Raw genomic sequence first — 24,817 nt, 5'->3', positions numbered from 1 at the left:
ATACCTACATATATCTGTATTTTTATTAGTAATTACTGAGATATTATCAAGAAACATTTTCAAAGTATAATTAATACCCCAATTAATTATTCATTATGGAAAAAACAAAGACATTCCAAGAAGAAAGTTTACTTAACAATGGAGTAGAACCACCTTTAAAAGAAGATGGTTCTTTTATAAATAGTCTACGAACGTGTGAGTGTTATTTTTGCATTATTTTGATCAATACATTATAACAGTCTTTGACATTTTAGAGACATTCGACCTAACCAGCGAAAAAATGTTTCTCTGATATTCACTTAAGGTAATCGTATCTGCAAGATTAAAATTATATACACCCCCCAATTGCAGAGTATAATTTTGTAAATAAATGAGAATTTTTTTGTCAGTGCAGACAATTCTTCGATATCAAAAAAAATATATAGATATAATGTATATTAGCACATTAGCATGTTAACGCATGTATCATAGGAAGTGTTCTGAGGAACTGTTTGACCTGTTAACTTTCACCGAATTTTCTAACCGTACAGTACTTCTCAAACTCAAATATCGTCCACCTCATCTTGAATCGTGGTACTCCACTACTGTGCTGTTTTGTAGGAACTTTCTTCCACGGGAAGTATTTTTACGACTACCTTTACCTTAAATTCCGCCAAGCACCTGTAGCTCCTCTGGCATTTCATGGAATCGTAGGCGTCGATGATCACTTACCATCAGGCCACCCGTACGCTCGTTTGCCTTATCTTTTCCATTAAATTAGTATAAATAATAAGCAAGAATCATTAAATTGTTTCTAGGTTGTCTAATGCCCAGACGATATGTTTTCGCATTAGTGGGGCTTATTGGAATATGTAACGCGTTTACAATGCGTGTTAGCTTAAATATTGCTATAACCCAAATGGTACTACATAAAAAAGTTAGTAAGGAACATTTAGATCCAGACGCGTGTCCTGTAGACGTCGTAGTGGGTAACTCGACAGTTTTCATAAACCCGGTAAGTTTGTTATAATCAAAGAACTCCAGAAAGAATATATAGTATCAGAATTTGGACTAAGATTCGTTTTTATTTGGTTTTATTTTTATTTGCAAATATTTTTGGTCCACGCAAATTAAAAATATTAAGCTTTATCAATTTCTAATTCCTCAATTGGGTTACCAATTTATTTAACAATTGAATTAATTTCAGCATGCCATATTTGAATGGGATGAAAAGACACAAGGTCTTCTTTTAAGTAGTTTCTACTATGGCTATTTTACAACACAAATTATTGGGGGATACCTGGCGCAGAGGTATGGTGGGAAATGGGTTCTGGGATGTGGACTACTTAGCACTGCATTGTTAACATTTCTTACACCAGTTGTTATAAGATCAGGTGGTGCAACGTGGCTGTTTATTCTTCGTATTGTTGAAGGAATGGGAGAGGTAAATAATATTCTGTATAACATTTTTTACTAGAAATTATAAGCTTTATCGATGATTTTAACTTTTTTCAGGGTCCAACCATGCCTGGATTAACTTATATGATGGGACGATGGATTCCAACTCATGAAAGAGCATTTATGTCTGCTATAATATTTGGTGGTGGACAAGTAGGAAATATATTCGGACCAGTAGTCGCAGGTCTACTTATGACCAATGGAAAAGACTGGGCAAACGTATTTTACTTTTTTGGTGGTTTTGGAATAATTTGGTTTCTGTTGTGGGTGAGAGATAGTCATCAAACAATTTCTTTTAGTATAATATAAATAAGATTTTCATTGGATATACAGCTTCACGCATGTAGCAGGGTCGGCAGAGGAAGTCTAGTGTTAAGGTACTCCAGTCCCCTACTAACCTCCAAATTCTGGAGGCATTGTGTGTTGAGTGGCGGAAGTCAGCGCCGCGCTTTGCCTTGGCACCAGAGCGAAAGAAATTAAAATATTAAATACTTTATTTCCTCGCGGGAGAATCGAACACAGAACCTATTACGTTTACAGTCAGACGCTCGTGCCTTTGCACCACGACTGGCTACTGTTTTATTTAATTTTATTAAATCTTCAGAGTGTTTTATGCTACAGTGAACCTAAAACTCATCCTTATATAACGAAAGACGAACTAGAATTTTTAAATAAAACAGTGCCAAGAGCTGAAAATAAAAGGAAAGACGATCCTGTTCCTTGGAAAGCTATTCTTCGATCTCCACCTGCTTGGGCTTTACTTGCAGCTAACGTAAGTGTGATAATAGTAAATACTACAAACATTACTGACAAAATATTTCTTGTTAAATATGTCCTATAAAATAATGATTTCTAAGACTACTCATTTATATGATAATTAATAATTTAATTTACAAAATTTTCCTAATACGTTTCTTGGTTCTAGGTTGGCCACGACTGGGGTCTATATACTATAGTCACTGAGCTTCCTAAATATGCATATGATGTATTGAAGTTTAACATAGCCACCACTGGTTTTCTGACTGGCCTACCATTCGCTGCCTCCGTTATTTTTTCCTCCATATTTGGATTTATTTGTGATTTAGGTATTAAACGAAAATGGTATAAAGTAAAAACAGCACGACAAATTTTTACAACTATAGGTAAAAAATTACTTTGCTTTCTATATTTTACTTTACTCTACGCAAAAAAATTGATGTTTTTCCTAAGGAAAAAAGATAATATTTTACATTTTATATTAATATTTTAGCTTCTACTGGACCAGCTATTTGCATAATCTTTGCCTCATATTCTGGATGTAATCGATATGCCGCAATGTGCTATTTTATTTTATCTATGGGACTAATGGGGTCTTATTACAGTGGTATGAAGGTATGTTAATTTACTTATTATTTTATACTTTCAGCAAATTAAAAAAAATCTTAATTATAAGTTACTTTCGTTTATAACAAAAATAAATATTAGGTTAATAAAATTTTAGGTTAACTGCTTGGATTTAGCACCCAATTACACGGCAACTTTAACATCCCTTATAAACACCGTATCGACATCAACAGGAATAATAACACCCTACTTAATGGGGCTTTTGACACCTGATGTAAGTTAGTAGTCTTAATTTCTTTATTTTAGTTTTAAGTTTTATTAAACTACCTAATTAAAAATATTTCATTGAACTTCAGATCATACTCTAAATTTAATAAAGGGCTGTAGTGTCTCAAAATGTCGGCGGAAAGTGAGGATCAGAAGTATTTTAATGGAAAACGGAGTGTCTTAACACTAGAATGCTAGATTCCCTCTGCCTACTTTGCTATATGCAAGACGTATTACAGCCTGACGCTCGAAAAAAAATTAAAAGTATTAATTAATTTTTTTACTTAACTATAAAAGTATTATTTTTAATTTTTAGTCCACTTTGGTTCAATGGAGGATAGCATTCTGGATATGCTTTGTGATGCTGATAGGAACAAATATTATATACTGTGTTTGGATGGAAGGAGAACAATTATGGTGGGATGATGTAAGGAAACATGGTTATCCTTCTGGATGGAAACATGGACCTCTTACCATCGAAGAGATAGAAACTGCTAAAGAAGTACAACATATAGAAATACCATAGTAGCAGTATCAAACAGAGATTGAATATTTTCTTAAAATACAATTATTACAACATTATTTTCTGCTGTATTTTTTTAAACCTTACATTTTACGTATTATGTGTTCTATATAAATCTTCACTTATTTTCGAGAAAGAATCCTTTTAAAATACTACTGCTTGAGCTCATACGTAAATATATTTAACTGGCCTTATATGAGAGCAACAGATATTTCCATCTCAACATCTGGACCAACCCTTATGCCACAAGAACTAATTCAAAATACATGTTCAGCTGGTCCACTTTAGTGGATGAAAATGTTAATTGCATCCTGTTCTTAACAGGTAAGCTATTTGCTCTATAAATGAAATTGCTATAAAATATATACAGGAGAAGGAACGTGCTCTCCTTCGTACTCGTATGTACTGTAAACTGATACAAATTGAGATTAAATTTATTTAAAGAGTAGTTTATTTTGATTTAGATAATATAAGGCGTAGTTTATAATTGTTATATTTTATTTTGTTATATTGCTTGTTCATTTCGGTTTATTATATATAAGACAACTTTTAAATCTTGTATGTTTTTTAGTTCACTCTGTATATCGCTTATAGCAGGCTGGGCAAAGGGAACCTGGAAACCAAGTGTTAGGACCCTTCAGGAACCCACTTTCCGCCAAATTTTGGGGGCATTGCTGACGCTATGCTTTGCTTCATTACCAGAGCGATAAATGATAATATTAAATAGTTCATTTCCTCAAGAAGAAGGAATTGAAAACTCAACTTGTCGCTTTTACAGCCACACGCTTGTACCCCTACACCACGGCTGGCTTCTAATATCTAAGTGTCAATGGTTTTAGTAACTCAATGATTTTTTAATTTTTTTAATAAAAAAATAAAATATATATTGTTATACAATATCAACATAAACATCATTATCATTCGCATTTACATTTGCGGTGTTGTGAACTTGCATATATTTTCTAGTTTGTCTCAATTTCCTTGTAATTTCAGCTATTTCTTCTTCATAAAGCTTTTTCTTTTCCCTGAGCTTAATGACCTGTATTTAAAATTAAATAGATTTTTTTAGTTGTATCACAGTGTACTTACTGTATGTAAGTAATACTTAATAAATTATATATTTAAAAAACAATATATTAAAGCTGTAAGTCTATTTGAAAAAGATTCAGAGTAGGTTAATCTTTTTGACACAAAGAATAGACATAGTAGGTTCTATTTATCTTAATCAATAAAAAAGTCGGAACAAGTCGTCGCGCAAGGGCACAAGCATGCAACTGTAACAAGCATGCCCAAAATCTGTGGGTTCGATTCCAACTGGGGTATAAACTAAATATTGTTAAAAATCGGAAGCGGTTAACTTTTTAAAAATAACAAGATATAAACACATATCGTCTATATGTTTCTAAATTATTCGGAAAGAGATTAGATTCAGACGAGTTTCCTTCCAATCAGGACGTCGCCTACAATTAACTGCCTCTATTGACACAAAGCTACTGTTTTTAAAGTCTTTTTCACAAACATCTACCCTCTTTTACACAAGTTTGCGAACAATATTTTCTTTTCCCCGAAGCTAAGCACTCTCCCTCTCTTCCCTTTGCACTTGAACTAGAGACATTACAAATTGAACCCACGGCCATCGTATTTACAGTCATGCCCCACTGCGCCATATAAAAGCTGTATAATAACAACATCAATCAAAAAACTTGAAAACGACAATGCAGGGATAATAGGCTCTAAGCATGACACCGTACCTGGTCGGTAGCGTCTTGGTAATCACGCAACAAATCCTTCCTGGTGAGGAGACCTGCCTTTATTCTTTCCGCTTCGAGAGACCAACGTAGTTTATCGCGTCGTCCCTTTTAAGAAAAGAAAATAAATTATAAAAACTGTGTTAAGGTAAGTAGATTTAACACGATTAAATTTGTATTTATTTATTTTTGCAATTTTTAAAATGTTATTCCACACTTTGGAAAGAAAAATATTAATTTAGAAAATATATAAAAATTTGAACGTAGCCCAATATATAAACTTCTTTCTGAATCTAAGTTTTCGGGTGTTTTCCAAGAGGCGCAACTTCGAATCCTGCTAGGTTATTTTTTTTATACGTTTCCTAAATAAGTACTGTATAGGTAGATAAACTATCAATTTTCAAACGTCGCTTCATTCGGTGACAACATAATATTTTTAACTTGTATGTTGTTACGTTGTTAACTTACTTGTATGTTGTTAACTATGTATGTTGAAAAATACCTAGAGGACGTTATCAATTCATTTTTACTCAATCAATAATGAAGAGATTATGATAATTCTTTATTGGTTTTTACCTCATGCCCTAGACTCTAGGGCCTAGAGGTGTCGGTAGGCACTTACGACTGTGCTTTTTTATCCATAATTTTTACCCACTTTGCCCAAAATGTACTTACAAGATTTTTTCATATAATCAAAATCTATTTATATTATAGAGTTTGCATATACAGTAAATATATAATTACTTTTACTTCACCCAAATCTCCTCTGGCTCTTAAAAGTTCATTTTCAGCATCGCCAAGATCACATTCGGTAAAATCAATGACTTCGTCCGTGTGATTCATTTTTTCTCTTATATGAGCGAGCATTTGGTTGTGTTCAGTGCAATTTACACGATTCTTTATTAATTCGTCTTCTCTTTCTATGTAAAAAAAAGAAGAGAGAGAATTTAAATAGTTTCAAAAACAAATTTTAAAACAAAAACATATATTTTTTAAATTTTAGTTAGTTTAATTATAATTAAAAAAGTATGTTTTTGTATGGCACTTTAAAAATTATGATTACTTTGCTAAATTTGGCAATATAAACGATATTTAACATACTCGTATCATGTTTGTTTAATATTTTCATATGTTCGCTCTGGTGTCAAGGCCAAGCGCGGCGTTCATTTCCGCCACTCAACACGCAATGACTCCAGAATTCGGCAGAAAGTGGGGAACGGAGTGCCTAGCACTAGGTTCCCTCTGCTTACCCTGCTGTATGCAGAATATAGCGTGAAGCTTTAGTAAATGAAGAAAGTTCTCTGTCAATTATTTACTTTAACATCGAAAATCATTTAAATACCTTCAATTTTGGACAGGTAATTTTGCTTGTCAATATAAAGTTGTTCGAACTGGGCCACGTTGAGGCCCGGGGCGATCATTTCCAATTTATGAACAATAGTTTCTAATTCATTTACTGCATTCCTCGCCCGGATGTAGCGGAGGCAGAGAGCTGATGATTGTTCACATTTGCGCTGTTGCAGCGTTAGGAATCGTTCTACAGTCTGAAATTGAACGTATAAACAAGTGATCGGGGCTTATGGGACTTTAAAATGTATATAAAAGTTTATTTTTACATTATATTAGTTAAGTTTAGATATAGTAGTAGCAGGTTAGGCAGAGGGCACCTGGGAACTTAATGTTAAGATTTTACGTTTCCATTAAGACACTTCCACTCTCCATTTCCCGCTGAATTTTGGAGGTATTGCTTGTTGAATTGTTATTTTTTCGTTTTGCCTTGTTACCAGAGTGATAGTGCACAAATATTAAATATTTCATTATCTCGAGTGATAATCGAACCCACAACCACGACTGGCCTCAATATTATTAGTTATTTTTTTACGTTATATAAGTTAAATTTACATACCTATATAAAATGATAAAATTTCAATAATACTAAAAAATATACTTAAGACGTTTGTACGTTCTATCTGTACATACAATATTCATAACTACAAATGGTACCTATTTGTTTTTTTTTACTAGCGTTTAAAATCTAAAATAAATAATATTTTAGGAATTACCCTAAATAACAAAACGGCTCATACTTAGAATTTATACACTACACTCTTATTTTTTTTTATCACGCTGTATCCCGCATACAGCAGGATAGGCAGAGGGAACCTAGTGTTAAGACACTCCGTTCCCCACTTTCTGCCGAATTCTGGAGCCATTGCGTGTTGTGTGGCAGAATTCAACACCGCGCTTTGCCTCGACACCAGAGCGAAGAAATGGAAATATAAACGTAAACGTTATCAACGAGAAGCAATAACCAATATTACCTTATCAGCAATTGGCTTCCCCTTCTTAGAGTAAATAAGTCCAGAGCCAGTCGTCCGTTCATATGTCTGGAGGCTATCGAAACTTTTCTCCACGTGTTCTAGTTTGCCGATGTATTGCACTTGAACAGCGTTTAATTTCAATTTGACCTGTGAAAATAATGTTTTGTTATTAATTTTGCTATTTTACTTTTAAAAATGTATTTTATTTCATGAAGTCAGAAGCCCGCCATCACAGAACAGATTCGCTCATAGTCACAAGACTGATTGCAAATATACACTAAGAAAAAAAAAATAATAAATCATGAAGTTATTAGAAAGAACCTGAGGCTAATTAAAATTGTCCTAGACTTTTCGCTGATGACTCCAGATCCTTGGATGTTTGTATCCAAAAGATTCTTAAAAGTTATGGGGTATGAATTGGCTATAAGCCAATTAGCTGGCTTTCCATTTCCCTTTTTTTTACAATAAATCAATTTTATATTGACCCTTGTAATAGAATCTAATTAAATCCAGTAAAAATACGTATCGATAGCCAGGCGCAGCACAGAGGTACAAGCGTATGCTGTTAACACTTGGTTCCCAGGTTCCCTCTAGCCCATTACCCCGCTATGTACGGGATGCATCGTGTAGCTAGCAAAAAGAAAAAATTAACAAATCTTAGATATAATTTTAAAACTATAGATAAATAAAGTTATTCACATCAGCCATTTCTACTTCTTCCTTTTCCTTGAGTTCTTGATATGTGAATAGTTTTTGTTGGTATTTGTCTTCTAAGTGTGGTACATTTTCTAAGGGTTTTAGAACGTGGTCGAGCTTTCTCTTTCTGTAATAAATAATATCAGAAACATTGAAGGAAAGAGAAAAAAATATTGTTCATTATATGATGCAATTATACTTTAAATCTCATATGGTTAATATTTTTAAAATTTTAGATACTACATTTAAATGTTCAGGAATTTAATCAAAATATTTTACGTGATTAAAGCTACAGGTACAGAATTTTGAGTCTTGCATCTTTTGCATCTTTTTAATCTTCATGAATTTCAAGAAAACACTACTTTTTCAATTCCTTGGATTGCATAAATACGAACTAATTTCATCTTTTTAAGATTGGATATTTAAGATCCATCTCTATTTAGAAGGAATACCTGCTCTAACTTATTCATCATCATTCAGGTTAACGAATATTGGCAAAATATATTGGTAAAATACGCACTCAATACGCAATGCCTCTAAAAATCGGCGGAAAATGAACAACGGAGTGTTTTAACACTAGGTTCAGGCAGAAGCCTACCCTGCTGTATATGGTATACAGCGTGAAGCTGATTTTAACAATGCAATTTAAAAATGACACTATGAAATCGATTAACGAATTCAGTAGAATGTAGCCTTTGTATACCCTCGGCGGAACCTGCACTGTAATATGTACAGCTATACGTGCACAGTTCCGCTGCCAGGGCAGACAAAGCAAAAATAATTGTGTTATCGGTAGAATTACGCCTGCGTAAACTCATTTTATACCTAAGGGTGGGGGTGGGTTGTTATTAAACTTATTTATCTAATTATTTTATATATGAAACTCGGCTATCTTATATAATATAATACATTTTAAGGAACGTCATTAAGCAACTTAGATTTAACATGGGAACCTAATGTTAGGACCCTCCGTTCAACACTTTCCTCCGAATTTTGAAAGCGTAACGATTTGAGTGGCGGAATTGGCGTCGTTTTGCCATGATAGGAGAGCGAAAAAATTAAAATACTAAATATTTTATTTCCTTGAGTGGCAATCGAACCTGCGCCACGACTGGCCTGGCAAAAGTTTTACTTTAGTAACCGATATCTTACTTACTTGTAATATTCGGCAAGACGACGATGAAGTAAATTGTTTTTTATCTGCAACTGATGATGTTCGTACATCATGTCTCTGTAGACTTGCAAATATTCATCTCTATTTATGGTTAGAGCGCCTGTAGCTACACCCCTGCCTATCTGGCCGCAAGAGACTTCTTTAAAATTTTCCTCACTTCCTGTATCGGATATAGAACGTTTTTTTATTATTACAATGAAATATGTTATTATTAAAATGAATATACCAGCACCATTTGTTTTTAGCACCTAGAAAGATTTTTCAATTTTATCCTGCTTTAGCCTTTTAGCTTATTTAGCTATTAGCCTTTTACGCTTTATCCTGTATATGACAGTTATCTAAGGGAACCTGCTGAGAGGCTTTATGCTTCACTTTCCGCCCTGATTCGGGTCATTGTTGTTAAGTAACGGAGTTGAACCCCGCGCATTTGGGTGGCTAAAGCGGAAAACCGAAAGAAATTCCCTAAGTGGGGATTGAGCCCACAACCATCACGTTTACTGTTATATACGTAGTCTCACTATACTACAATGGAGAACTTAAAGGTAGGTTATTAAAAATATTTTGAATCGTTGAAATATAATCTAACAACGACCTTTGAAAAAGCAAACCAGATACATTAAATCTTAGTAAACGAGCAAATATTAACTTATTATTTGTACCAATAACGACCGCCATAATGAAATATTAAACCACATTCCAATGTAGTTAACTCTAGATCTAAAGCAAAAGAACAACTAATGATGCACTTTAAATTATTTTTAAACCTTATTGAATTTAATTTGTGATGCAAATAGATATTCAGGATAAACGATCCATGGAAACATGTTAGCCTGTTACTCCCGACATGATTACGAGCAAAAATTTAAACAAGTATTTCACAAACACCTGTTCTTTGTTACTTGTTGCATAAATCAGTTTAAATTATAAACAAAAAGTACAAGGTAAGTTTTATTTTAACGCCTACAAACATCATCTTTAGTTTTTTTATCTTGCTGATTCATCTCATTATCATATAGCTAGGTTAGGTTAGGCAGAGAAAACCTAGTGTTGGGACACTCCACTCCAAAGTTGCAGCCCAATATTCGAAGTCTTTATTGAATGGTGGACTCTAGAGCGAGGAAATCAAAAGAAATTTATTCCTTCAAGTAGACATCAAACCCGCAACCGTCGTATTTTCAGTTAATATTACTTTAAAATTGCAATAAATGAAATTACTTATATATATGAACGAGAATAACCTATAGAACCGATATTAACTTAGTAGACTTAGTAGACCTGGGAAATAAAAATGTCAGCCGAAGAAAGTGAGAACTTAAGTTATATGAAAACAATTTTATCGTCACATATTTTAAAACTTTATACCATCGTTTCGAATGAAAATAAGAACGAATCGGAAATCGAACGTGCCCCTTAAAAGCTCTCTTATTTGTTAAGTTGTGGACATATGCTTAAAGCTATGTCAATATTTTCATACGCTCGTTGTAGCTTGTGAAAGTTTTCAAAAGTCGTGCTATTTGTAAAAGAAAGTTGTTTTAGTTGTATTTTTTCTCATAATTAATGAAAAATATTTGTTAAATGTTATTTTCATTATTTTTCTCAGCTTCACAATGTATCCCACGCACAGCAGGGTAGGCAGAGGGAAACTAGTGTTGAAACACTGTGTTCTCCAGTTTCCTGAAGGCATTTCGTGATGAGTGGCGGAATGAAACGAGAGCGATAAAATGGATTGAAGAAAAAGTGGGGGAAACCCAAAACCAGGATTAACAGTCACTCTTCCTCTGGCCTCTAATTAACTGGAACTGGGGAGAAGCTACATTTGATATCATCGTATTGCAGTAAGGCGTGTCTCACTATCATTAAGCCTTGCAAGGGATGGTTATGGAATTAAATTATACCCAGGGCAAATTTTATATTTAAAATATGTTGGTATTTTATTTAAATAATTACCTGAAATTTATTTTTCTTATCAGGCCAGAGAATATTAAATATAAGGTAATATAAATTTTTTATACTAAATAGAAGTAGGTGCAAAATGATAATTTACAAACCATCCGAAATACTAGTGTTGTCACCATCAGTATTTTGAAGCTTTTTCTTCTTTTCACTTTTAGAATCTTCAGTTTGCTTGAATGAATACAATAAATAATTAATACATATTAACAGAAATTTCATTATGTCTAAATATAATTTAATTTTGTTTATATGTATAATAAAATATAACTCAAAGTAGTTTAAACTTTCGCATAATTCCATCCTTAAATTTAAATTATAGAGTAGGTAGTAGCAAACATTCACGCAATTTTGTATGTTGAATTGTGAAATACAGTACTTTCCTTTTATTTATCTCTTTAAAATTATTTAGCTTCACGCTGTATCCCGTATATAGTAGGGTAGAGAAAGGGTACCTGGGAAATTAGTGTTAAAACATTCCGTTCTCATTTACACACTACCCCACTTTTCTCAATTCTGAAGCCATTCCATTGGGTGTTGAGTAGCGAAGCTGAGTGTCTTAACACTATGTTCCCTCTGCCTACTCTACTACATGCAGGAAATATAGATTTAAATATAAAAAAAAAATAACAAAAATATTTACAATAAAATTGAGATTTTCTAATAAAAAATAATATAAACAGCTAAAATAAAAAAAAACCTAACAAAATAAATACGTTATTCATTCCCGAAGGAATGCTTCTATATATATTCGCTGGGTAGTCAAAGGGAAGTATACAACTAAAAGTAATAAAGTAAACCGAGTCGCATGTCGTTCTAGTCACAATAATTAAGTAGAAAGGGGGAGGCTTACCTTAGAGTCGGCCATATCGCGTGTTCGACTTGAATTACCTTCCCTTATTGATCTGTTTAAGGTTTCATCAAAAATTATTTTAATCCATTACGTTTAGCACAAGACATGCGAGATTTGTTATGGTTGCTTGGCAACGTGTAAACAATTATTGATTCACAGTCTTGTCAGTTTGTGAAATATACTAGCTTTGGCAACAGGTTTTACTTAGTTGAATATCAAGAAGCCGTTGAGGCTGTCTTGAAGCAGCGGCACATAGGTGTGACTGTAACGGGTTCAATCCCCACTCGAGGAAGTGAAAATATTTATTTACGTTTTAATTTCCATTTCTTCGCTCTCTGGTGTTGAGGCGAAGAGGCCTCCAGATTTCCACAGAAAGTGGGGAACGGAGTGTTTTAACCCGAAGTTCGCTCTGCCTACCCTGCTGTGCGGGATAGAGCGTGAAACTGATTTAATTTAATTTAATTTTCTAAAAATTAAAGGACTAATTTCTTTTTCTATTCATCAATGTACTATATATAAAGGTATTATAAATAACAATTTCATCCTCTCTGATTAATACACGCGGAATTAAGTGTGATTGTCTGCCAAATTGTTACCTTTTCATGGCCGCACCTATATACGAGTACATATTATATGAAATTTGGCAAAGCTTTCATTTTTTTCATTCCTGGCATATATGAGATTCTTTATTATGAGATATATGTACCTATTATATATTTATTATAACAAAGTTTTCAAAGAAGCAGTCGGTTTTAAATAAAAAAATTGCCATCAATATATAAATACTCGGCCAGACGTAACGCAGGGTCAAGGGTGTGGGTTCGATTCCCACTCGAGGCAATGAAATATTTATTTAATTTTATATTTTCATTTCTTCGCTGTATGTCAAGGCAGAGCATGGCGTTCAGTTTCGCATCTCAACACGCAATGCTTTCAGAATTCAACGAATAGTGGGTAGCGGAGTGGTTTAACACTAGGTTTTCTCTGTCTATCCTAATGCATGCGAGATCCAGTATGAAGCTGAAAAAAGATACAAATACCAGAAAAGAAAAATATTTATAATCAGATTTAATTATATTATTTTGAAAATCTAATATAAGCCAATAAAATTGTTTCTCCTATTGATACAATTTTCCAGATTTTGTTTTAATATAAATAACAATATAATTATGATAAGAGCACACGTGCTCGTGATTGTAAGAAATAGTATTGTTTGTTCAATAATTAATGAATATTATTATTTAATAATATTTTCATTTCTTCACTATGGCAACAAGAAAAAAAGCTCGGCGTTCAGTTCCACGAATTAACATTCAATTACTCGAAAAAATCGGTGGAAAGTGGAGAACGGAGTGTCGTAACACTAGGTTCCACTGCCTATCCTGCTGTGTGCGGGTTACAGCGTGAAGCTGATTTGATTTGATTTAATTGTTAATTAATGTTTCAAAATATTTATAAAGCTCGATATCTCTAATGCGACAGCTTTCGATAAGCACAACACTAATTAATTAATTCTGATATGGGTAAAGCAAAGTTTGACAATGAGAAGTGACTTCCTCAATTCTATTAATTACATCAGTGAGGAAGTTTCATTATTTATTTTCTTGCATATTTTATGTTGCAAGAGAATAAAAAATATATTTTTAATTGTTTTGTTCAGCGAGGCGGAAAGGGGGAAAAGTGGAAAACGGAAAGTTTTAATGGGTTACCTTTGCCTACCCTGGTTATTATATATTTTTTTTATTTTTTTTATGTTTCTCTCTATGATGTTATATTCTCGATCATATTGCCATATCTGCATCTACTTTCTGCAGGCATTAATCCCGTATGTTTCCAGGATCTGTCTTCCTGCTTAACTTACTCCACTTTGCATGCATCTTTAACGTCCTCGGTGGTTAGCCCATTGACTCTTATATGCTGCATCACGACATCCAACCAGCACTTTCTTGGGCGTCCAGAAGGTCGCATTCCATTAACAGACAAAGCAAGGCACTAATATCCGATATAGTTCTTAGGGCGGCGCGCAACGTGACCATACCATCAAAGTGGGGAACTGAAGTATTCTAATTGGGGAGCAAAATATCTTAAAATTAGGTTCCCAAGTTCCCTCTGATTATCCTGCTATATGCGTGATACAGCGTGAAACCAAGAAATCTTTTCATAAATAATAACTTTGAAGATTTCTTAAAACATTTACTGGTTCATTAGCACGCCTGGCCTTTCCTTCGACGATTTTTTAGGCCAGTAACCTTTGTTTGAGGTTGGCAGTGTCACAGACCGACACTGGGTCGCTGCCAGATTTCTCGACAATGCAAAAGCTTTAAATAGATCCACGTAAAGTGAGTACTTTTTTTTCTTTCTACAAATCATTAGAACTTTGAACCTATTACTAACATCTATTTTTCGTATCTTATAACTCAATTGAAAAGAAAATTTTAATAGAATTAATTTTTTTTTAGTGTAGAAAAGTAACTAAAAGTATTTGGTTAGATAAAAGAATTGCTGATGTCTACATTCTGAAAGTATGTCATTGTTTATTTTCAAAGTGACACTAATGCCAAGACAAATTGAGGTTGTACGTAATTTAACGCGGTGTGATGATTTTCACCGACGTTAAATGTACTGTATCTGAGAAACTATTAGGAAATTGAATATTTTGAGGTGCGTGTTTATGTGGCTTATAGAATGCGACGACGAGATTCTTGTGGAATAATATTCTGATAATAATCTTATTTCTTAGAGTAACTCTCTATTAATTCATATTATTTTTCAGTTATATTTTTTTGCATGTTTACGTGTAACTGTATATAATTTTAAATTCAAGCACAAGTTAGTTTAGTTCTAAAAATGTATTCATTTTTTAGGGTTCTGTATCTTAAAAAGAAAATACGATACACTTATGGGATAATTTAGTTGTCGGTCTGTCCGTTGATCGACGTCGTTTTTTTCCTGATCACATAGAGGTACGAAGCTGAAATTAATATCAATTATTCAGGACTATATTCCCTATTAGTTTAGAAAAACTCTAGTTTGTATGTCATAGCAATCACATCACATTTTACACGAGGTGAGAACTATAAATTAAAAAAAATCGGGAAAATGAAATATTTATAAATATATAGTAAAAAAAAGAAAAACCTATAATTTTAACTAATTTCAAACAGAATGAGCGTATACACATAAGCTTAAGTTCATCAAATTATACTTTCCGTTGACGTACAATCCCAAAATTAGTACGGAATCCTCGGTGGGAGAGTTCGACTCGCACTTAATCGGTTTTATTTTGATCGTATATAATTTTATGTAATTTAAGAGACCCTTGAAATATTTAAATAAAATTCAACGCCGTAGTTTATCTCTATATATTGGATAAATAAAAATATAAATCATGTTTAATTAATTCACCCGGTGGTAATTGACGAACACAGCAATATCCAATACTTACCAACTGCCTCTCCAAGAACTCTATTCTTAATATATTAGTAAATTTAATTTTGGAGAGAAATAAAAGACTCTTAAAGTATTTATAATCAAATCAATATTTATTTAAATAAACTGAATGTATATACGTAACAGCAACACGCAAGACAATGCAATAAGATTGGAATAAACAACAGTTTAAACATAGAAAACTTAACGTAGATTATTTACATTTTATTAAAAGGACGACCAAAAACGTCATATAAAAGAATTATCCACTTTTAGGCAGAATTTTATTATCATGGATGATCAATTGTCAAAGTAGACCTTTAAAGAGAACACAAAAACACCTGAAAATCAACATCAACATTATATGTACAGTATATAGTAAAAATTTAAAAACCAGCTTCACGCTGTATCCCGCAAACGGCAGGATAGGCAGAGGGAACCTAGGTTCCCCATTTAAATTAAATTAAGTCGCCGTCGAATTAAATTACTTAAGTAATGCGTAAAATTACTTAAAAGTCAGTTCATCTTCATGCTGTATCCCGAAAATAGCACGGTACACAACGCCGCAAAATTACTTAGAAAATAAAAAAAATTGAGTAAAATTCTGGCCACAATTTATATCCGTGTAAAAATTAGAGTAGTATTTGAAAAAATTGAAGCAACATTAACCAAAGCAATTGCATACGAGTAGTTTCTTTTCTATATTTGAAAGCTATACGATACATTTTTATTCTTACTTTATTAATAGACTGAGATCCCAGGGCCCCCAGACCTTTAGTTGGCGACCTCTGAAAGGGCCCCACTTTTAAGTTAGTAAGTACGCATACCATTTTAGACGGCATATTAGTCTAGTCCTCGAAATTTCAACTTTGCTAAAATAAAGTAGGTTTAGGGGCACTTGGATCTTGGACTATAGACTTCTAAAAATTATATTCGGTTATATTAATTTGTTATAAAAATTAATTATGAATTCCGTAATCATCTCAATTTGGTTTACCTAATATAGTAAATACAAACTGTCTTTTGTGTAGAGTATTTTTTTTCCATTAGGTACATATAAGAAAAATAAATAATGAATACATAAAGGTTTAATACAATGCTAGCTGTACTAAAATTTATTTTTATGAAAAGCTGTGTATTTTATTTTAAACGGTAAAAAATCAATTGGTTTCCTTCCAGATCTCCTAAAGTTCCACGAAATGTCTGGAAAACTTTCTACATTAGTAAGTTTTCCAGACATTTCGTGTACTAGTAATAATATATAGTTATGTTAATATTAATAATTTTTTTTTTTTAATAAATTCAATTATAATAAGGTCCCTCACTGTGATAATTACGAAATATATATTAATAAATAATTAATAAAAGTTTGACTAGAACAAGATAAAATAAGTATGGCATAAAGAGCTTAGGTATATAGTTCACAATAGTCTTATAGTATTTATTCAATAAAATTAAAAATTGTATGCGATTCAAATATTGGTATTGTTGTTAAAGGGTATTCCATCATAAATATAGTATCTGTGATATGTTTATGAGTAACTTTATTTTCTCTTCTCTTCTTCATTCTCTCTTCTCATTTTTCATTCTATTTTTCATTAATTTGCGATGTTTCCTTTATATTTTAATATTATTGAATTGTCTTTACTTATGAACTACTTAATAAAATACAATATAATTTAACTGGTCCAAATTTTAACGATAAAATCTAAAGCTATTTGAACCGCATACAGACTAATAATAATCAATTATAATAATTGTAAGGCTGTCATTAATCTCATAGGTCCAAGGAATATAAACATTTGAAACAGCATCACGCATAATATATTTCAAGCAGGAAAACCCAGCAACGATACATTAGACGCGTACAAGATTAACAAGGCGTAAAAAGATCGTAAACAGTAAAGTGTATTCGACAGAGAAATATTTCAATTTAAATCGTAACACCGTGAAAGGTTTTGACCTGATTCTTTTGTTTGGTGAGGGAATGATTCTCAATCCGTTATTAAGAGCAATACATCGAGTTACAAATATAATGGATAGGGTATAAATAAAAATTACAATTTTAATCTTAACGATGTTAGGATTTAAATTATAGTTGATTTTATAATGTATATGGAAGACATTTATATATCTTATACCTTTACAGTTATTTATCATTTGAGCACTGTTCAAAAGAGACTTGAGGCAGTGTCCACGCAACGATAGTTGAATGGAGTTAGGTTTGAGGCGTCATCGGCCGATGATTGTAGGCTCATCCGCCATTGCTAGTTCGTCTGTGGCCGCCTTATCACCCTTTCTCTTACGGGAATACCATAAGAAGGAAGCGGCAGCGAATAAGTTTACCAGCACCACGAACCATGCCAGGAAGAAGCTGATGTGGTAACTGTAAATAATGATGTGTTTTAGATTTAGAAGTTATGAGGTTTTTTTACCTGCCTTGGTTACGCAAAGCTGTAATAGTTCATAAATTATAATATAGTTTACCATAATGTAAAAAAAAAGCTAAATATCTATTTTAAGCCTCAATTTGTTATTAGGATAGGTATATTGAAACTTTCAGTATAAAATTATAAAAAAGGGCTACAATATCAAAGAAGCAACATTTATTTATGCTATAAAGCTCTCCATATTATATGAGGCTGTCGTGGCGTATGGGCACAAGTGTGTGATTGTAACGTGATAGTTGTCGGTACGATTCCCTCTTGGGGGAATGACAAACGCCTCGAAAAAGTCGGCGAATATTGGAAAATGGAGTGTATTAACACTAAATTCCCTCTGTCTACCTTACTATAAAATATGCGGTAAATAGCGATAACATATATTATTAACTCTCGATAAACTTCTAATATTTCAATTAAGAAGCGAAATGATAAAGTTATCCAATTAGCAACTCTCAACCAATCCAATAATGGAGGGTTGAGGGTATACAATATATATATTGTAAATCACGAAGCATAAGTTGCATGGAACAATTCAGCCAGTATCGATTTTAATTTATAAACAGAACGTTTACGTTCATAGCGCTGTCGTTTTTGACTGACTGGCGTTTAAATTGTTTTAGCCATTTGTTTACTAGCAATAAGAAAATAACTATACTAAAATTTGTACTTGATATATTTGTTAGATATAGAGAGATTTAGATATTCCAGGGAATCTAGATAGATGAGTATTGAATACATAAAATATTGCTTAGTATTTAGTCTTTTGTTTTAGCTTCACTTTAGTAACTTTTGGGAACCTAATATTAAGACATTTTCGTTTCCATTAAAACACTTTCTATAAATCTCTTTCCGCTTTTCTCAAATTCAAATGAAAATATGAAATAATTCATTTTCTCGAGTAGGAATCGAATCCACAACCTGTCACGTTTATAGTCACACGCTTGAGGCCAGCACTGTCACTGGCGTCCCAGTTAAAAGTAATCATAGTTGAACTTTTAAAACTTTAACTAAACTTAAACTTTACTTACTAGTGATAAGCATGTTCTGGATACACAAACTTTAAATTCTTCTTCATATGGTCCACGGATGACATCATCACTTGAACGACAACAATCGTACAGGAAGCTGTTTGGAAAATGTATAAATATTTTAATATTTTTTTAAACATTAAATATTTTAAATATTGGTACTAGAAGTACCTAAAGATATTACTCTCTGCTGTTTAGTGCAAGTTAGTTAACTAAGCTATTTATAGTTCACTATCCATATAGCACTTAAAAGGATTAAATGCTTCGGTGCTTCGGAACTTCGGTGAAGCTCTGGTGTCCAGGCAGAGCGCCACATTTAGTTTCGCCTTTCAACACGCAATGCCTCCAGAAATCGATGGAAAATGTGCAATGGAGTATCTTAACACTAGGTTCTCTCAGCCTACCCTGCTGAGCGCTAGCGTGAGGTTAATAAAAAAACCTATTTCAGAGATTCAATATATTATATTCAATTCAATCAGCTTCACGCTGTATCTCGCACACATTAGGATAGGCAGAGGGAACCTAGTGTTGAGACACTCCGTACCCCACTTTCTGCCGAATTCTGGAGGCATTGCGTGTTGAGTGGAAGAACTCAACGTCACGCTTTGCCTCGTCACCAGAGCAAAGACCTGGAAATATATTTATATTTATATTTCCAGGTCTTGGGTTTACAATTGTAAATAAATATTTCACTTCCTCGAGTGGGGATCGAATCCACAACCGTCACGTTACAGTCAACCCTTAGTGCGCTGCGCCACGACGGTCTCAGTGTTTTTATTTATATTCCATTCAAAAAATAGGTAATCTGCAAGTAAAGTTTTATCTGCGTTAGCCTTTGTTTACTAAGTCAAGTATTCGAGCCAAGTAAAACTAAAAGATATTCTAAAGCACCAATAACTTACTGCTGATGAAATGTATTCCAGCGGCAAGGCGCTTAAACATGTAGCGTGGGTTGCGGAAAGTGTACACTGAGAACCCGCAACCCATTGCCATCACGAACAAACTGATGATGCCAAAGGAGATCATCGTTCGTACGTAATCTATAAAAAAATATTATATTAGTTTTATTTTGAAATTATAATTAGTGTAAATATATATAGACCATATTATATATTTCTGAGTCCAGAGAGTGTAGAGTCCAATTAACACGCAAGGCCTTCAGAATTCGTTAGAAAATGGTGAACGTGTTAAGTCATTGGACACTGAAGCTAAAAATAAAATCATATCTAACTATTTTACGACGATTAATAGATTCGAATTCGGTACAATAGTTGAAAATTATGTCAGTTCTGGAGATACAAAGAAAAGCGATAAATTTTGTTACTAAAAATGCTGTAAAATAGAACCAAAATCGAAAAATGGGATATCTAAGTAAAAAAAAGTAAAGAAAATTATTATATACAAAAAAAAATATGAAATACCTTTTACTATACAAATCATTAATTCGCATATTACTATAAGGAATAGGAAGATTATTTCCTAAGTTTCCCTTTTTAATCGCCATACCAATTACTACGTAACTAGCTCTTGACGTCGACGAAAGCGATAAAAAAGGGTATATATCTTTTAAGACGGTCTTAGTTCTATTACTCTATGGACAAAAGAAAGAGTTTTTACCATAAAAGATATAAGATAAACTTGGAATGAAGTATTTACGACATTACATTAGTTGATGTTTTTTCTAGATTATTTAACTAATAATCTATATCTACATTTATAATAAAAATATTTGATTGCAGTTTTCATTATTGTATTTTGGTACGCTTTCTTAAGCATTTAATGTGTGTTTTATTTCAATCGTTTTATAAATAAAATAGTTATACCAATTTAACTAACGTTTTCCGACAAAATTATTATAAATAGCTGTAAAAGTTAATAAAATTACTATAAAAGTTGATATTTATTGGTAAAAAAACTGAATATTTATTGAAAAAAAAAAAACACATCATAAACTTCATCATTCATATAAAATGAATGACTTAAGTGCATACGACCGCAAAAATAATTGACAATTTTTATAATTTGTTCCTTCCGGTGGCCCACAATCCTGAAATTAGCACGGAACCCTCATAGGGCGAGTCCGACTCGCACTTGACTTTTTATTATTTTTTTTAACTTGGCTTACACAGCTTCCATGTATTAATTTCTATAAACGGATATTGAAAACCTATAATATCGATGGTAGAGTATAAACAATTGACGTTATCTCTAGTATAGAAAGCTCCTCAACGTTTCCGTAAAGAGCTTTCAATTCGAAGCTTTCATGCTGATGAACAAAACGGCTACAACTAGATAAGCTTTATTCAAAGCTACAGGCACCCTTTGGTATAACGTGCACGGGTAAATTCAATTTTTGCCTTTTGTGTTTTAGAACTTTTAGTAAAATTTCCTTTTTGGAACAATTTGTTATGGGAATAACAAAAATTTTAAGAAGTTAGAAATTAGTGTATTATTTATTAATCCGCTTATAGTGGTTATATACTAATGTTGCTAATGTTTTTTTAATTGCCCGCTGCCCGCCCATACTTTTTTTTTTATTTTTTTTTTATTTTATTTTAACAGCTACATCCACGGGCGCATAGTTGCCCGTGCCTTTTTTATTTTATGAAAGTTATTTTAATGTGGCGTACTTAATTTTGGAACAATTTAAACTGTACTTATATCTAGAGCTTATACTAGAGGGGTTGGATGAGACCCCTACCGACAATTTTTTTTTTTTCTTTTTTTAATGTTATTAACATATATAACTTATTTTATATAATTACTTTATACATGTAAAGAACACCTTCGCCTATTAGATTTGGCCTGGCTCATGCAGAACGCCTTCCTTAAGTTTTTGGATCAGTGCCTCTATCACCCTATCATCTCTTTGTGACATTGCCCCTTTTAGGTTCGCCTCCACCACCTCCGTAAATGAAGCGCCCACCGCTCGGCTGATGAAGTTGCCTATTGCGTCACCGCCATCGTCAGAGTAATAGACACAGGTGTTGGTGTGTCTCGTCACTGCGACGACTGCGTGAGAGACGCTCTCATGTACTCGGATCCGTGCGCGTCCGGTTCGGACGATGACGACGTCTGCGAAGGTCTGCCCCTGGGCCTCATGGATAGTCATGACTCGCGAACCTGCTCCAGATCCATATCCCTGGTCTTTCAGCTGCCTCTTGTCCTCCTGCGTGTGGACCAGATATAGGGTGCCGTCATTACAGTGTGGTATTGGCGCGTCGGTGTATCCGAGAACCTTTAGGGAGTGGACAATGGGGCTTGCGGAGTAAATGCTGTTATATACTCCGGCGAGGGCATAGGCGACGTCCATTGGGCTCCGGTGTGTGCAAGGCAACTCGCATGTGATGTTGGTTGTCAAGCTAGGCCTGCAGTACCTTAGTTCGAATAGATTTTGTCTGTTGATGTAAGGCAGCTGATTGATATCTCCGATGAGTGGGACCTCGTTCGCTCCTGACAGTCTGGCCGCCATAACAATGGCCCCGAAGTGGTTCATGAGGGCTTCGTCCACCGTTAGCCGGTTTATAACTATTCCCTCATGAAAACCGTTGACTAAGATCGAGGCCATTGAGGCCATTGCCCGCCCATACTGGGCAGGTAGAAGGTTAAGACACTCCGTTTCCTATATTCCGCCGAATTCTGGAGGAATTGTGTTAAGTAGTGGAATTCTTGGAAGACTAGAGCGAAAAGATGCAAATATTCAGCACTGTATTAGCTTGAAGGAATCGAACCCATAGTAAAACGCTTGTGAATCCGCGCCACGACTAGCTTCAAGCGCAAATGAAAAATTTTAATTTATTTATACATATTTTTTCATATAAAAAAAATGTTTATATTTTTATAAGTTTTCGTATGGGACGTGATATAACACAGTGACAGCCGAGAATGATTGATGATTCATTAAGACTGTTCTGTGGTAGATTCATACTAAGTTTATTGTTATAAATAACAATATCTTTTAACTTTGGCCAAATATATATAGTATTTAAGTTTTTATTTGTTTATGCTTGTTAGAAAAAATATTTAGAAAATAGTTAGGTCATTTTCATTAAACTATTTATATTAAAATTACCCTAAAAGTTTTTGTTTACACTATTCGAACTCGAGCTTCTAAGTCAACGCAATCAAAAGATTTTGTATGAGCTTCGTCGTTTAATCAAAACCTATAAGGTACTTGCCGTGGAACTACAATGATGAAATTTGGCATAAAGTGAGCACTTACAATACAAATAAAGAAAAAAATCCAAAAAATGAAATAATTACAAACTTATAGTTGTAACTAAGTGAGTGCATATGCCCACAAACTTAAATTTGTAAACTTATATAAAACTGAACTTCCGATGACCAGCAATCCTGAAATCACGGTACAGAAGCCTCGTTGAACTAGTTCGACTTGGACTTAACTGATATTTTTATTTATATAATAACTTATATAACATATATTTTTATTTATTTATCCTATATCTTATAAAACAAAGTAGCTTTTTGTGTCTGTCTGAACTTTCTAACTCTTCTTCTTCTAAACCACCCAACGGATTTGGATGTGGTTTTCACCATTAGGTCGAGTATTTCTCAGGGAAGGTTTATATATAGTTTATTATTTGTACATTCTTATGTAAATTAACATAAATACGATAAATGTGTATAAAGTCCTACCCGCTGAGACACTTTGGCGCATGCGCTGCTTTAATTGTAAATACTACATGAAAAAAATGTACTGGAGTATTGTTCCTCTTAATAACATCCACAAAAAAGTCCGCGATGGCATATTCGTATCTTTTAAGAATAACGTGTACTGATCATATTTCTGTCTAAAAATAGTAATTTCAATATATTTTTTATTGTGAGGGATATTTTTCCATAATGGTATTAATCCTTATCCTTTAAAATACTTTTTTAAATTTCTACGTTAAACGAAGATAAAATTTCCTTTTTTAACTATTTCGAAATTGCGAATAGTTTTAGAGAAAAACGCATTTAATTATTGACACATCACGCCGTTCACACATCAACTGCATCGAGTCAAGTTTCACTTACTTACTACTCTCAGCATATAAATAAGTATATTAATTACGTTGGCCATTTAATGTAGATCAATACTGTCTTTTACCGTTTTTCATTTTAATAAGTACTTTAGAAGTTGTTACAATATCAAAAAATCCTTGCTGCGAAACGCGCCTCGCGACGTTATGCTTATACAAGCGAGTCCGGCGCGCCCGCCTGCCTTACACGCATCGGAGGTTCAGTGGTAGAATGCTCGCCTGCCACGCGGGCAGCCCGGGTTCAATTCCCGGCCGATGCATTCTATTTAATTTTCGTCACAGGCAGCCACGTAGTGCTTGCTTTTCATCAGGGACAGAATACCCTCTTCAGCATTAACCACAAACTCGAAAAAAAAAACCTGCCTGCCTTTATAGCAACGAAAATTTAGATGCGTTTGCACGTATTGGATAATTCGAGTTGAATGTATTATTAAATGTCATTTAACTATCTAAAAATAGTAATTTAAATATATTTTAATAAGTACTTGAAAAGATTAGTAGCACAGATTTAAAATTACGATACCTACTAAAAAATTCTTGCTGTGTAAAACAATTGGAATCCTTATTGAAACTACGAAAATG

At 33.3% G+C, this 24,817-nt stretch overlaps 3 protein-coding genes across 4 annotated transcripts in view; 1 reads left to right on the top strand and 2 right to left on the bottom strand.

The window, feature by feature from the left end:
* The first annotated feature begins 10 nt into the window (after positions 1 to 10).
* Positions 11 to 3,600, top strand: LOC146531372 (putative inorganic phosphate cotransporter). The gene is made up of 9 exons (XM_085198151.1): positions 11 to 195; positions 798 to 994; positions 1,187 to 1,423; positions 1,495 to 1,704; positions 2,042 to 2,209; positions 2,363 to 2,579; positions 2,687 to 2,808; positions 2,918 to 3,034; positions 3,344 to 3,600. The coding sequence occupies exons 1-9, from the start codon at positions 96 to 98 to the stop codon at positions 3,551 to 3,553; spliced, it is 1,578 nt and encodes a 525-aa protein (XP_085054277.1). The 5' UTR covers positions 11 to 95; the 3' UTR covers positions 3,554 to 3,600.
* An 839-nt stretch (positions 3,601 to 4,439) lies between these two features.
* LOC146531371 (cilia- and flagella-associated protein 184-like) lies at positions 4,440 to 12,307 on the bottom strand. Its single transcript, XM_085198564.1, has 9 exons — positions 12,293 to 12,307; positions 11,538 to 11,613; positions 9,472 to 9,649; positions 8,319 to 8,442; positions 7,620 to 7,766; positions 6,641 to 6,842; positions 6,043 to 6,218; positions 5,302 to 5,406; positions 4,440 to 4,589 (listed from the first exon to the last, which is right to left on the bottom strand). The coding sequence occupies exons 1-9, from the start codon at positions 12,305 to 12,307 to the stop codon at positions 4,440 to 4,442; spliced, it is 1,173 nt and encodes a 390-aa protein (XP_085054690.1).
* A 3,506-nt stretch (positions 12,308 to 15,813) lies between these two features.
* The window catches only part of LOC146531370 (uncharacterized), a 35,246-nt gene continuing 26,242 nt past the window's right edge, over positions 15,814 to 24,817 (bottom strand). The window contains exons 5-8 of one of the 2 annotated variants that reach the window (XR_014878793.1): positions 20,096 to 20,233; positions 19,194 to 19,290; positions 16,334 to 18,107; positions 15,814 to 16,246 (exon numbers count right to left, since the gene is read on the bottom strand). Coding sequence is in view for 1 of the 2 variants with exons in the window: in XM_085198233.1 (XP_085054359.1) it covers positions 17,954 to 18,107; positions 19,194 to 19,290; positions 20,096 to 20,233 (389 nt within the window). In the remaining variant the exon portion in view is untranslated. Of the gene's footprint in view, positions 18,108 to 19,193; positions 19,291 to 20,095; positions 20,234 to 24,817 lie in introns of both variants that reach the window. The other variant, XM_085198233.1, reaches the window with a different exon arrangement.

This window comes from Heliconius melpomene, chromosome 15 (assembly GCF_056956725.1).
Source record: "Heliconius melpomene rosina isolate 202511_hmr_F chromosome 15, ASM5695672v1, whole genome shotgun sequence".
NCBI lineage: Eukaryota > Metazoa > Arthropoda > Insecta > Lepidoptera > Nymphalidae > Heliconius > Heliconius melpomene.
Note: the sequence above shows the minus strand (reverse complement) of the source record. Positions and strands in the feature narration are given on the sequence as shown.

Coding starts and splice junctions, on each gene's coding strand:
- LOC146531371 (XM_085198564.1), bottom strand. Junction 9,650..11,537: donor CAACACTAGTATTTCGGATG/GTTTGTAAATTA, acceptor TATCCGATACAG/GAAGTGAGGAAAATTTTAAA. Junction 4,590..5,301: donor ACCAAGACGCTACCGACCAG/GTACGGTGTCAT, acceptor TTTTAAATACAG/GTCATTAAGCTCAGGGAAAA.
- LOC146531372 (XM_085198151.1), top strand. CDS start 96: ATGGAAAAAACAAAGACATTCCAAGAAGAAAGTTTACTTAACAATGGA. Junction 2,580..2,686: donor ACAAATTTTTACAACTATAG/GTAAAAAATTAC, acceptor TTAATATTTTAG/CTTCTACTGGACCAGCTATT. Junction 2,809..2,917: donor CTTATTACAGTGGTATGAAG/GTATGTTAATTT, acceptor ATAAAATTTTAG/GTTAACTGCTTGGATTTAGC.